This window comes from Larus michahellis, chromosome 6, assembly GCF_964199755.1.
Source record: "Larus michahellis chromosome 6, bLarMic1.1, whole genome shotgun sequence".
Classification (NCBI taxonomy): Eukaryota; Metazoa; Chordata; class Aves; order Charadriiformes; family Laridae; genus Larus; species Larus michahellis.
In genome coordinates, this window is record NC_133901.1 from 58,420,000 (window position 1) to 58,435,246 (window position 15,247).

Here is a 15,247-nt window from a genome sequence, read left to right on the forward strand (position 1 = left end):
TCACGTGAGCAAAATCTTATTGTCATGGCCAGAGTGTTTGTGTAGTGTCTCCACTCTAGGGTGGCTCCACCTTGAGAGCTCCACAAGGTTTTTATCAGCTCCCTCTTCCAGCACCCAGCTACAGCCTCTCTGAAGGGAGAAGGAATGGAAAGAAAGGAGCAATGTCCAGCTTTCCTCCTCACCCCAGCCCCAAACTTCCTCCAATTTACAGAATGATTCGTAAGCCATGAGCAACACACTGTCTTCAGGGAGAACAGCAGAAGGAAGATGGTACAGACACTCCCTTTGCTACAGAAATACTGCCCTGGGCCAACATTTCAGCTGGGGTGGGGTTGGACGGGATCTCAGCCCCAGTCCATCATGCTTGGGACTTTGGCAGAAGAGAGTTTAACTTTTCATTGACTAGCATTCCCCAGCCAAGCAGATGTTAAGGGAGACTACAATACACATTCAGCTTCCAAAGGGTTAGTAGAGCAGGCAGGAGAGGAAAGAGATAGATTTGGCTCATAATAGTCAAATTTCAAGGGTCCTCTCTCCACAAAAAATAGGTCTGCAGTCAGAACAGCCAAAAGCCGCAGGGATGTGAGGGGTGGGGGGGCAGGCTGGTCTGGCTGTTATAAGCGTTTCTGTTGCTCTTCAGAGCTGAATGCTTTTTCAAAGGCCTAGCAATGGATATTGATTTCAGTCTGAGAGCAGCAGCCTCCTTCCCACCCACTCTGAAGTGACTCTCAGCAGGGTGCACTGTGGCTATAAGTCTTCTGCTTAACAGCAAAGCAACACATTCTGGCAACATCTTAAATATATTCATAGGACATCTGTGACTGGGTTTGGAGGGGAACCAAACAGGGTAAAGGGAAGAGGAGTGAACAGGAAGAGGGGGGACAAGGGAGGAAAGGGATGGGAAGGTTTAAAAATGTTAACTGTTCATGAAAGATAAAAGTAATCTTCTGATATAGCAGCACTTTAGCAGTCAGCCGCGCTGAGTAGACCCTGTCTGAGATCAACCGCATGCCAACTTTGTTCCAGAAACAAGTCTGAGAGCCTCTCTCTTCAGCAAGTATTGGTTACGTGGATAGTTCTTTTGTCCTGGCATTGGCAGATAATTTAAATACTGCAGCTTAAATGAGTCCTGGGAAGAAAAAAAGAGAACAAACCAAACAAACCCCATTCGTACTAAACCTTTTAGTGATTGAGAAGAACATCCTGATTGACCAGAGTGTTTGAGAAAATCAAGATGGCTGATCTGACAGCTCCGGAGCATCACTGTATATTTACCAATCAAACAGGATACAGGATGTCCCCATGATGGAGCATTGTCATGGGAAAAGGTCACTGTGGACACCCACCCTGCAGAAGCCTGTCAGCTTTTCTGCCATTTTTCTCAAGCTACTAACAGTAATGGTGCATGTACCCACCAAAGTGGGCAATCATGCTATCCCACTCCACTCATATACATTAAATCCACTCTACAACAGATCCAAATATACAAAACATTATGTCTTCCCCACACTGTGCTGGCCAAGACAAAAGGGTAAGGTGATGAGCAAACCAGCCAGGGTCTGACATGAACAATTTAACGCCCATGCTGTGCTAGAGAGAATGAGGGCTAGGCCCTATCAGTAAATGATTTTGCACGCTGATGCATCTCGATTTCATTTGCCTGGGCTTGTGCTTCAGTGTCTCCTCCCCTAGCCACACTATTCTCTTGAATCAGCTTGCTGCAGAGTGAGAAGAATGGTCACCACTTCACAGGGAAGGAATAAAGCCGATGCTTCTTGGCAAAACCCTCCTGCCTGGTGACAACTGCCCAGGGTCAGGCCATCTGCATCCCCTTGTTAGGCAGCAGCTGCTCTACTCGCTCTGCAGAAACCCTCTTCCTTCTGGACAGCAGTGATAGCTGATTTAATTATTGATGATGAGGGACAGAGGAGGAGGAGTTCTTCAGAGGAACTCAGAGGCACCCCATGCCACAAATCCTAAAATAAAGTCCCTATTCTAAGGTATCAAAACCATTCCTGTCTTTTTACAGGACACTGTAATTACTGTCAAACCAAGATGAGAAATATTGATAGACCCAGCTAATTATTCACACAGCATGCTCACATTACATCCAGTGCCCCCTTTGAGGCTCTTTTTAATTTTTTTTTATTTTTTACCTGTGCGAGTGTGAGGTACAGTGTAGTGTTATTTATCTTGAGATGTAGGTGTATGTTCTGGACGGGGAACGAGTGGATTCTGCTTGGGCAGCTGGGTCATTCAGAAAATCCCAGATGAGGATGGTGTCATCATGCGAGCTGCTGACGATCTGGAACTCGTCAAACTGAAGTCGAAAGACTCTTCCAGAATGCTCCTAAATGCAAGTGGGAGAGACAGCACGTTACTTCACAAACTTGCTGGCACCTGGGATGGAGCAGGGAAGATGAACTTGGGCTTGGATTCCAGTGTCACATTGTCAGTAAACCCCACATGACGTACTATGCATCACCATCACATCGCGTAAATGAAGCCCGCTGTCAGTGAAAAGGGTTTGCCATATCTCAGTACTTGGCTCGCAGGAAGTTTACATTACAGTCATCCCATTACTCCTTAATCCCAATATTGGACACGCACTCTGCAGAACAAACCTCGCTCCCTCCTCCACACAATTCAGTCTATTGAGGCTGATACCGTCTTCTTTGTTCCATGGTGAAATTCTCTCCCAAAATCACAGCATTTTCAGATGCAGTAGGTTACAAGGGAAAGATGAGAACTTTGCATTCAAGACTTGGCACCATTGCCACCGTTGAAGAGGAACGAGCTTAATACTGGAGGACACTAAGGAGCCTGTTGTAAAGTCCAGTGACACAGTAATAATTCCTCTTAAGCAGTTCTAAAAATATGAACTAGAAAGGGCATTCTTTATAGGCAGTTTGCATTCTGCTTTGAGGCTGAGTGGAAATGGCACGACGATTTGGCAAGAGTTCAGACTGTAATTAACAGGCGGTAATGGCAAGATGCTGGATATCACAGAGCAAATCCACTATGCTTTCCCTTTTGTGTTGCTTATTCTTTTTGGGTGCTTATACTACTGCAAGAGTGAGCAGTGGCCTCCTCCGTCAGAAAGGAACAGAAACCATGCAAGTAGAGTGAGCCCTATCTCTTCTATTAATACATATTTCTCTTTAATGCTCACATGTTGTAAGGGGCCTAGGGACAGGAAAAAGCCCATGCTTTAAAATATTTTAGTACTGAAAATACAGGTTTCTCAAATATTTAGACAAAAGAAAATTGTTAACTACTAAATGAGAAGCCTCTGTCTTACGGCACAGGGCTACAAAAATACAGCTCGGTTTGCAAAGCACAACAGCTGCTTTAAAGTGATACTGTGCATTTTAAAATTAAAATTAACTGAAAACACACACACACAGAAGTCAGATTCTATTTTTCAGATAAATTTTTTAAAAGGCGCAGTAATTGGAACCTTTCTGATCTTCTAACCGTAACTCAAATTTGTCTTAAGAACACCTTATGGGTTTCTCTCTTCCCACCTGTTCCAAAGAGTAATGTTTTTCCAGAGTCTGTGTTGTAGCAGTGAAGTAAGTGAAGGGGCAGAGTAAGTGAATGGGGCACCTCTGGAAGTGTTCAAGGCCAGGCTGGATGGGGCTTTGCGCAACCTGATGTAGTGGGAGGTGTCCCTGCCCATGGCAGGGGTGTTGGAAATAGATGATCTCTAGGGTCCCTTCCAACCCAAACCATTCTGTGATTCTATGAAGTTCTTGCTAAAAAAAAAAATCTCACTATGGCAGTCAGATTCACTGAGGGACTACTCACAGAGACACCAAGAACAGACAGAGAGGTACTTCCAAAGCCTGATTCCAAAACTCCTTTTTTTTTCTCCCAGTCACTGTAGGCTGAGGAAGGTTTCCCTTGAAGTTCCACACAGCACCTGCCCTTTGCTGTTGCAGTGGCAGTAAGCAGACTGCACACCCTAAGTTGAGGCCACAAGGACCTGAACCTTGCAAGGAAAGCTGAACTGCGTGCTGCTTCTGTGCCTGGAAAGCTTCTGTCAAATTCATGTGGCCACTGTTCCAGCTAACGGAAGACAAAACTGGAAGGGACCTGGCATGCAGCGAGCATTTGTTATCTGTGCACTTTCCTCCTACTGTTTGAAAATTGAACACGAGCAGCAGGAGACTCACGATGTTCATTGTGCAGCCAGGTTTAATTTTGGAGGCCGAGGGAAGGAAAAAAAAAAAACCCAAACCACGGGTAAGTGGGTATAAGGACGCCCTGTTGTCATAAACATGAAAAGTCCTAAAAGCACCACAACAGCCTCCTCTGCCCCCCCTCTTCTGGCCCCCTCCATCGCTATCAAACAGGGATTTATGAGTATCCATGTGTTGAGATTCCTACAGTGTTTCCATCCCACCGCTTCTGATTTATAATATAATTAGCTGGGGCACTTTGGCTGTCCACTGCTGGAAAATGCAGAGGAAATCACACCAGTTAAATTAAGCCTACAGGTTACTAGGCACACATTTCTCTCAGGTTGGAGCAGGAACACTGCTAATACCAAGCTGAAGTCTTAGACTCTCAGGATATGTGCTCATGAGCACAGAGTTGTGCCGTAGTTTGCAACTGGGTGGCTGATGACAAAGGTTTTTTTCTGGATTTTAGCCATGAAACTATTTGCAGTTCTATTTGGCTAACAAGAAGGTTTTTCAACATAGTACCTGCAGGCATCCAAGGCTCTCACAGACTCTTACGCTGCAGCTTATGGTCCAAATACGTGATTGGAAAAGAGTTAGCATGGCTTAATGATCGACTGCCTGTCAGCTGAGTCGCAGTAACCCTCACAGCCTGCACCAAATGGGAAGTAAACTACTTCAGCGAAATCTACAGCAACAGCAGCAATTCAGGTGGTCGATGAGCGTGCAGAAGGTCAGCTAGCACAGCTCAGCTGGTGAGAGGTAACCACGCTTTTAGAGAATCAGACAGCCTCAGCATGGGCTTGGTTTAGAGCACAGACTACAGTCAACACGCCGCAGCAGGAAAAGGTCTAACATACACCAACTCCAACACTACTCAAACATTTCTCATCTAAAAAATAAATAAATTTAGTACTTCTTCAATGGCAATTTGGTACTAGACTGAAATCTTCCTTTACCCCCAGGGCAAGTGCTGTCAGAGCAGCAACAGTGCAAGTTCTTTGGGGTGAATGTGATGGAGGAATGCTTCCAGGAACCATCCCACGACCTTGGCTGTACTGCCATTTTTCTCACAACTTTCTCACATTATTATAAGACCAGTGCAGAGCCACTATTAAGCATGACTGTGAATGTTGTTAACGCTCACACAATGACATTTTAACCACGCCATCATCAGACCTGCACTAAATACCAATGGACAGCATGAAAGTAGTAATTGCTGTTTAAGGACAAGGCAATTTTACTGTCTGTTCCAGTCCTTACCTGCTTTTTCCTTAAACACACAAAAGCCAGCTGAAAGCAATCCCGAGGGTGTTTTTGTTCTTGTTCCTCGAATTTGGAATGTACTAATTTTCTTTAAGAAATTTCATGACAACAATTCAGACAACTTATTACTACATCATCAGGTACACACAGGTTAATGTAAACCCACTGGCACATGGATTCCAAGGACAAGTCTTAAAAATTGATTTAGTTATTAACTTCAAATCACAGAACAAAACTGTTAAAAAGTAAGCAAAAACTCCACAGGTTCTAACTTTTAATGCTTTACAGCTTGCAACATTAAGGAAAAAGTTGGACACCCAAGGAAACCAGACCTCTAGAAAGGATTTCTAGATCCTGTAGACTGGGGCTAAGCTGACTTGAGTTTTCATGGCTCAAGATAGCCCCGATCAAGCACACTTTTCTGTCCCCTACACCACCCCTACCGAAAGCTCTTACCACAAGGGTTCGCAAGCAGAGGGTCCCTGCTGGAGCACGAGGGTCTAAAGCAGCCACAAGATCCCATACTTTAATTTTCCTGGTAGTGAAAAAATAGACAAACACCACGGCTCTGTTAAAGCGAAAAGAGTGCTCACAGAAAAAATTAACTGTTAGTACAGCTTAGCTAATACACCAGTTCAAGGAAAATTACAGCAACCCTGCTCTTGAGACCTGGTTCTTGCACTTCCCCTTGGTAAAGCTTACAGAGCTTAATGGGAAAAAAAATGATGTCGACGAAGTAAAACATACAAAAAGCAGGTGGTAATAACTAACAGAAACACGTGGGAGTGCAGACGCCCAGTCTGCAATGGCAAACGGTCCAGAAGACGTAACCACAGATGGGAAAGATTGTTCTTACTAGTGGTTCAGCTAGGAGAGGTTTCAGGTTGAGTCGGTCAGATATTCTTATAAGCTAAAGAACTGGACCACATACATCAAATCACACTGACTTATTTCAAAGGATGAGAAAAAGGTATACATCGTAGCGTGGGCCTGATTTACTGGCCATGCAAAGGTCCTCTTGGTATGACAGACAAGGAGTCTAATATTTATAAGGAAGATACAGCAAAGTGGGATGTGAGACACTGAGACAGACAAGGTATTGTCTGCACTGACAGCCTCACCCATCATATGCTCCACTGACTATCCTCTTGTTATCAAAGCGTATGCATCTCACCAACTCTTCATGGCCTTCCAGTACTCGTAAACATGCCCCACACTCGATATCCCACAGCCTGCAAAAGAGCATAAAGAAGCATTGAGAATTTTTGAACATCTGACCGTTGCAACGAAACATTTGGTTTTTGCTTGCAGTTAATAGAAACTTGGAAATAAAGATTACGATGAAAAGATACAAAACAAACTACATTCACCACTTCTTTTCTCGCTGTTAAGCGGATGCATGCTTTTCAACATGACCCTGGTATGTTACAGTATCACATGGGAAATAAGTCAGAGATCCAAACACTGTAAGACCAGTTGTGTCTAGTTATCTACTGCTCCGGTAACGCAGGATACCTCCCAGTTATCTTCCCAGTGAGCCTCCTAACTTTATTTTACTGAAGTTGATTTTTCATAAAAGTATCCTGCCTTGATTTTAAGACATTAAGAGAGGGAGAAATACCAATCCCCTTGGCAGCTTGTTCCAAAGGGTATGATCGCCTTTACAGAGCATGCGCCCCTTTCTGTACCCCCACACACCTATTTCTGATTTGGAGACGACCATCAGGCAAATTAAGACATCAACACAAGGTACAAGAATTAACAAGCCCTTTTTATTTGACATTTCTCCCACTGAAGGTATGTTTATGCTGTAATCTAGGCACCTTATGCATAAGCTAAAAAGGGCACTCTATGTTTATTATTTTGTAATGCATTTCTTTCTTGCTCTCAAATAATTCCTGTAGCTCTCTGATAACTGTTTCTAATAATACAATGTTTTAAAAAAGTTCTGGCACCAAAAACCGGTACACAGTATCTTATCCCAGTAAGAGACCCAGCAATGCGTTATTCTCTCAACTGTAAATATCCCACAGTTTTGGGCTTTGTGAAGGATTTTTAGCATGGAGAATAAATTAAAATACATAATTTTTTACACTTACACACTACCTTGAAAAATATTTAAGAAACGCTCGAAACAGTTATGAAGTAAGTCTATTTGCTTTCCATACTTTTGTCAGCTCTTTGACATGACTTCCAATCACCATGAATAACGAAGGTTTATTTGCCTGCAAGAACTGAAATTCTTTGACGTGTTCCACCTCTGGCTGAGACAGGCTCTGCTCATACAGGAATCTTTTCACAGCAGTATCTGCTGTGGCTCCCTGACACACAGCTGAAAGAATGCAGCCACGAGTGTTCTTAAATACTCATTCAATTAGCGTTCAGGATGACATGAACTTCCCAGTAGTGAGAAATATGGGCGGTTCGTGGAATTTCTCTGGGTGACACATCTCGAAGCAGCACAGCTGCCGAGGGGTCAGGTCAGTTTTCCTTAAGAGATGGATAAAGAAAGAGATAAATTGTCCCCACACATTTTACTCTTGAGGTCCCCCAGGCAACAGGGCAAACCCAGTGGATGTGTGTCCAAGGTTGGTGGATAATGATTGCAGCTGTCCTACCACGACAAGCTGCTCTCGCTTTGGACAACAGAGGAACAAACAACTCTTCCGTTACTGTAGAACTGGGAAAGGATTCATCTATGCACACATTTGAGGCCAATGAGGAGCACAAGGTGATTGTTCAACCCATGAAGTTGATCTTTCAGGAATCTGTGAAGATCCCAATAGTTTCCACGAGCACCGGCACACCAGTCAAGGTCAGAGCAAGCAACTCCATGGCAAAGGTCAGCCAAAGGCAGTCTGGCTGGTCAGACAGCATAAAGTCTCTCAAGGACTGTAAAGAGGATGGACAGTGCCAGAAATGAACTAGTGCAGAAAGGTCTGAAGAGCAATCTTGTGCCAGGAACTTTCATGCCATGTGTTTCCATTCCTTGCCATCAATCCTAAGACTGCCAGCAGCTCTGGGAGGCTGCATCACACTAATTCAGGTCTGTATTTTCAGGTCCAGTTTCAGGTTTTACCTGAATCTGAATGGGATTAGAAGAGATTCTAGGGCCTTCATGTATAAAAGGGATAACTGCTATGTAAGAGCAGAATCTTGCCAAGGGTATGTCCCAGATTTGACAGCCTTTTCGAATTTCTACTTCTTTAAATAGTCAAAGGACCAAATAGTAAGAGAACTACTCTGAAGGCTTGAGAACGAACTAAAGAAAATCACTATGAAGTGTACGCAGTCACAACCGCTACCACTCTTCATTCCTACAGCTTTGGTAGAACTTCTGGAAGTAAAGGGAGATCTGCAATTATCTCAGTCTTTAATTCACTTGAAGTCCTGGCAGAGCTGGAAGATGTGCAGAAAGCAGGTGAGCCTGAATCCGCATCTCCTAGAGACAACGCTGTCGCCTGAACAGTTCAGTATCAGATGCCCGTGTGTGAACACACTGGAGGTTGAATGCAAATCAACAGCTCATTTAAAAACTAACCCAAGATGATATAGTCTGATTCTATTTTCTTGCTCCAAATTCTGGGTTTTCCCCTCCCCTCTTTTCTATACCATGCTTGCCTGTAGCAATTAAGAACTTCAGCCACAGAGGATAAAATACTGAAGTGATTGGATTAAACTTGATGGACCAGTTTCTACCAGATAGAAATAGGCACAATGATAACGATGCCTATGTAGCTGTGTCCTCTCGCCCTGGTGAAATTTCTGACCTAAAACAAAGCTAAAATAATTTTTATACATGGAGTCTCCCTATAGAAGAAAGATATTGATTACTCAGCTACTTCACATGTCCTTACATTTGCAGTTGCAAAACTAGACATCAGAGTCATCTTTTGGAAAAAAGTTTCCCTGCAGCTGAGGAATGCTGAACTTCAAATTCTGCATCAGGAGGCAGCCTCTACTAAAGGCCAACACACAATGTCTGGCATTTTACAGTGGATTAAAATCAAACATACAAAGCACCATGCCACCCATAAGGATGACTTAGTAACCTGCCCTTTCTTAATCACCCTTCCACTGACTTGTGCCCTCTGCTAATGGCTGGAAGAAAACAATGTGACCAGGTACGTCTTGTGCCTTGCCCACACAGCTGCCAAACTTGACTTCCATTAAGATTCACTGCCAAGATTCCTGAAATTCTAGCACAATTTATCTGTCAACTAGGGATTTTGTCCAATGTAAGCATAAAAGTAACTGTATTCCTCTTTAGCGTTATCACTATCTTGACATTTATTTTTATTAGCATTGCAAGTAGTATTTTAGATCCTTCCCTAACTGCTGTAATATTTAACTATTTCTTACTCTAATTCTGAGACCAAATTTCATAGTACAATTGCAGAGGGTTATTTTTCTCTATTTGAAGTGCAGGAGTTCTCACCATGTGTAAGTGCTGCTCCTCTTACACAATGCCCGTAATACTTTTTGCCCTGATTAGGAGAGAGAGAGTTCCAGCTCTCCTGGTCATGGTCTCAGACAGCCCTATACTAAAACCTGGCACAATGACCTGGTGATGTCAACCAAAGGACCGCCATTTTCCTACGGAATGCAAAGCTGGGAGAGGCAGCATGTTGCAAGCAAAGTTCACAGGCAAACAGTCGCACGAATCATTCTCACTGATACTGACACGCGAAGTGAAGGGTTTCTGCTTACGCTGTCCAGCTTTCATCAGGAGGCAGGCAATTATTTAAAGCAATGACAAAGAGCAAAGGGAGATTACCCTTACTGCTGCTTGCACGACAGAGACATTTCACTATGTCATGAACACTACTATTCAAGCCCGCTCCACACACCCGAGATTAGTGCGACATCCCTCTGCCAGCAGCTGCAGGATGTAGGGAGAAATCCTGGCTCCTGATACAAGGAGTTAAATCTCAGATTGCAACCAGGGCAGCTGGAGGAGTGCAAAAAGCAGCAAACTGAACTTCATGCTCTAAACCAGCTGTTCCAAACTTAACCAGGTGCCAAGTACCACAAGAAGAGCTTGGCGAGAGCCCAGGAGGATTTCTGCAGAGGATTAAATGCCTCTTACTGCAAATCTGACCCCTTTAACTAGACACATAGCCCAATTAAAATATCACAAGAGGACATCATAGAAAGTGGTACTTGCCAGCTCTTTCATACACCAGAATTGTCACAGCAATGCAACTTGTTGATTAGTATGGGACTCCTGAGATATAGAGGATGAAAGACAACACAGTAAAACAGACTTCTAATATCTCTTTCCAGTAGTTCTCAGTGTTCTATACCAAAGAAAGCATATTTCAAGGACGACAAGGGTACAGAGCACTTCAGTTGCCTAACCTCTGCGCATCCCAGGGAATCGGAGACAACGTGCTTGCACAGAACTCTGATAGTCTCTCACCTGATAGTATTATCTGAAGAGCCGCTCACTACTAGCCTGTCTCTGTACTGCAGACATGCAATGCCTCGTTTGTGGCCATTTAAGGTGCGCACAAATTCGCAGGTACTAGTGTTCCATACCTGTGACAGGAAGGGGGGAGGGAACCACACAGAGACAAAATTATTAAGAAGAGACTAATAAAAGCTGGTATCTGTATGATATAAAGGTGCATCCAGAATGCTCTTAATTGAAGATGCTATCATTAAGACTGGGAAAGTTACCCCTTGATGACTTGTGACTACAGTCTGCAACTGTTAGCAGCTTGGGTCACGGTACACAGATTTTTGCCACACCATATGAGCATTAGCTTCCAATATCAGGCTTTAGCACTCTTGGGCTATGATTTAGTCTACACAAGATCTTGATTTTCCTCAGTTTTAATGCTGCAAATTGGGATCATAGCAGTAGCACTTAAGTGACTCCTATCCACTCACCTTCACTTCTGCCCCCATGCTGCCCTCTGACAACTGTTTGAGTGACTGATGCTGAAACTGATCACGGGAGCGGTCAAGTCGAAAAAGAACACATTAAAAAAAAGTCCTTTTTCAACTACATCTGTACCTGGATCTGATTTGCCATAGAGGTCTGTAAATAAGTTGTGCAAGCTCAACAGAGGAGGAACAAGTGGAAATGAGCAGCCGGAAGAACTTCTAAAGGAAGATCTGTGTGATAACTGACAAGAACCATCTTCCCTGTCTGGTCACTGCTCTTGGTTATTAAATAGCCCAGCACTGCAAATAAAAACACCTCACCTTTATAGTTCTGTCACCTGATGCTGATACAATGTACTTGTCATCAAAGTCCACTACGTTGACGGCAGCTCGGTGCCCTACTAGCACCCTCCTCAGGGTGATGTCTGTTGGTGAAGCCATGTCCCACACGGCAATGGAACGGTCTTTGGAACATGTCACCATCATGCCGTTATTGAAGCGTAGGTGCAGTACTGCTTCGCAGTGGTGAATCAGCGTATTCAGCATCTCGCCCGCATTCACGTCCCACACCCTAAAGATTCACATTTCAAACCAGAGAGAAGAGAGTTAGAAAACTGTACAGTGGATTTTCTGCAGAGCAAGAGAGGGATGGGGAGGGGTAATTGACTCTCTAGCAATATTAGAGAATCAACCACCACAAGTTATATCTACATCTATTAAATAGTTCATTAAAAGATGTATTATATAAACCTGTTGGTTATGCATACATCGAGACAGTCCAGCAGCCAAAAACCCTGCAATGCAGTTAACACCATAAAAATAACCCATCCAGGAAAAAAGCGTTCTTTAATTAAGGGCATTTAGTGCTGAGGAAAGGTATGAGATTGATAGCCTTAAAGACTGATGTTTCCTGGTTCTGTCAGCCTACCACACACTCCATTTCCAGTCAATGAGTACTTAATCATGACCTGTGGAGAAGCAACTTCAGTGACGGGTTAAATTTTTGACCCCTCTCACAGGACTATCAACTCAAAGCAGAAGCAGAAGACAAGATAATGCTTTTCAAACAAATATAAGTAATTGTCACAAGTTGCACCAGGAATTGCATTTACCCTGCAGCGCATCCGGTACACAGCCACATCCCAGGAATGTGCTGAATACCCAAATTAAGACAGAGCATTTATGTCAATTTAATGTTAGTGGAACCAACTGCTTCAGCTGAAAGATAATTTAAGATGGAAGTTAGACAAAGGCTTCATACAGAACTTCTAGGACTTGAAATGAAGATTTTAAGGCTTAAAAATGTTTCTTTTGGGCTATTCTGTTGGCAAACTTCTTTTACTCTCCACAAAGAGATTTCTTTTCACACTATCACATTTGTGTCCCAGATACAGTATGTGACAGCAGAAAATGGCTGTATCATCAGGCACATCAGGCGTTGCAGAAGTTAAAATCTTCCTCCGCCAATAAGGTGCGCAGTAAGAAAAGGCACGATGTGAGAAAGACTTCTAATGTCTTATTTTCTAACTTATGGAGGCTGAAGTGCAGCAACTTATAGACTATAAATGAGAAAGACAACTACATTCCAATTACAAAATGCAAAGGAGGAAAATTCACAGACTAAAGACCTGAGCCATTAACATAGGAGCAGTTTGCAGACAGGGTTGCCAAACTGAACCGGAGCTGGAGACCTACTGACTTCTTTGGACAAGTGCATCCCTGAGATCTCAGAAGCATTAAGAGCCCATCTGTACTGTCTATTGGATGAAGCCCCTCTTCCTGAGGAGACCCAAGGATAAAAGTGATGCATCCTATGTGCCTCTGGGGTCTGCACAAACATTTATAGATACAGTGGGAAACAAAGTATTTCTGGGCAAGTAGCCAGTCTGCAATTTGGCCTGCCTGGCCTGATATGGATATGGATAGCGCTTGTTACAGAAATCAGCCTCTCTTCTGCGACCTGTTTAGCACAGTGCAGTTCCCACGCTGTCTCCAGGCAGGTGGTGTTGCCGAAATTCTGGATTCTTAATAATGGTAGGACCCCAAAATCTAGCAGTAATACAAGACTGCATGCAACACACATCAGGAACTAAATTTAATGGTTATTAGCTTAACAGTGGTAGTTTACATGCAAGCACGGTGATAACCATGAGGAGCTTGCAGCCATAGGAACGCATGCTAATAGCTTCAGAAAAGGCCACTGACACAGCCTTTTGTTGCCTGTAACTTCACTGCGCGGGCATTGTTTGTACTCTGACAAGAAGAGAATACATAACAACATGGAGAAGACAGACTTGCTCCTTCACATCCAAGTTCATATTGCAATTCACTAACTGATATGTGCCTGTATTTACACTGCAGGTCTGAGATCCCGTAATATGTCTAGTGGACATCACATCTGCACAACATGCACCACAAGTGCTGACTTGAGGTGTCCAGCCTTTTGCTGGAGATTGGAAGGAAAGCAAGGTTAGAAAGACTGAATGAAAAGAAACATCATGCTGAAATTTAATTAAAAGCCACGGGAGATCGTGTCATACATCTTTTGTTAAAATTAAGTGACACTGGATGACTAAACCTTCAAACTTGCTTTAAAAACTTCAACCGACTTTTAAAAAGTTATTCTGAGAGAATTTAAAACATTATCAGGGAGTATCAAAACATGCAAAACCTTGGTGAAATGCCAGATGGCCTTCCTAAGTCATCTTGACCTTGACTGGCCTTTGCTTAGATTCTCATTTCTCCTTGACAGCCATTTGTACGGACATCTGATAAACAAGGACAGTACACTCCTGAACAAATATGCTGAACTACTTCATGGAACCGAATGAACAGCACACATTTAAGAAAAGATCATTTCAGTAGCTTGCAAGGCTAAAATCTCAGAGGCCAAGAGAAAGCTCCAAATCATATGCACGCACCTGACTGTTGAGTCCGAAGATCCAGTAATGATCACCCGTTCATCGTACTGGAGGCACAGGACAGAACCCGTGTGTCCAGTGAGAATTCGCTTGCATTCCAATGTATTCTTATCCCAGATCTACGATAGCAAACATTCAAAACCAGACAGCTCAGCAAGGTTTTCATCTTTCAGCACCTACTGGTTTGACTGGTCTGTTTTTTACTACAACACATCATCCATAGTGCAGTTAGAACATCTTTAGTGGCATCTGTAGTCTTCTACAGGCTCTTTGGTGCAATACATTAACATCTTTGATATTACTGGCTTTACTATGAACTTCGGTTTTACTCTTCTCCTCAGGGTACAGGGCACAGTAATTACACAGCCTGTAATTACTGATGGACAAAAACCTCTGCTAGCGAAGTCTGTCTGTAAGAAAACAGGGTCTCTCTTGCCAGATAAGAGAGGTATTCATGTTGTGCAGGTGTGAGATGGGAGAAGGAGCAGGCTAGGTTACTAACAAGAGACTGAGTAGGTGTCACTGAAATTAGGACGCTATTATTTATGGCATAGACATTGCATGCCTTCAGTATGCCATTTTTGAGCATTCTCACCTTAATAGTATTGTCTCGTAGGCCACTTACTATCTTCTGATCATCATACTGTAAACAATAAACCCCTTTGCTTGTCTCGCTTCGGCAGTGGATCCTCTGTAAACTGTGCCTTCCACACCGCCAGTTTGACTCTATTGTCTTGACGAGAGATAGGAGACAAAAAAGAAGTAAAAATAAAGCATGGAACTATCTCCCCCCTTTTTTGCTTATTTGAGAAGACAGCAGGTACTTTTCTTCACACTTTTTCCTGCAATCAGGACCAGACAATGACACACCAGCTTTCTAGTAGACTAGAAGACGTAACACACGTAATAAAATCAATTAAATGGACCAAAACCTGGCAAACATATCATGGCTAAACTCGTTTGTGTTATCTGGAATGGTGA

General features: G+C 43.2%; 1 protein-coding gene across 14 annotated transcripts in view; it reads right to left on the reverse strand.

Moving 5' to 3' along the window:
* Window positions 1-781: 781 nt before the first annotated feature.
* The window catches only part of BTRC (beta-transducin repeat containing E3 ubiquitin protein ligase), a 118,679-nt gene continuing 104,213 nt past the window's right edge, over window positions 782-15,247 (reverse strand). For all 14 annotated transcript variants that reach the window (XM_074590120.1, XM_074590123.1, XM_074590118.1 and 11 more), the window contains 8 exons: window positions 14,862-14,999; window positions 14,267-14,385; window positions 11,667-11,916; window positions 10,876-10,994; window positions 6,575-6,685; window positions 5,910-5,988; window positions 2,157-2,350; window positions 782-1,129 (listed from right to left, as the gene is read on the reverse strand). In XM_074590120.1, the coding sequence (XP_074446221.1) occupies window positions 2,189-2,350; window positions 5,910-5,988; window positions 6,575-6,685; window positions 10,876-10,994; window positions 11,667-11,916; window positions 14,267-14,385; window positions 14,862-14,999 (978 nt within the window). In that variant the 3' untranslated portion in view covers window positions 782-1,129; window positions 2,157-2,188. The remainder of the gene's footprint in view (window positions 1,130-2,156; window positions 2,351-5,909; window positions 5,989-6,574; window positions 6,686-10,875; window positions 10,995-11,666; window positions 11,917-14,266; window positions 14,386-14,861; window positions 15,000-15,247) is intronic.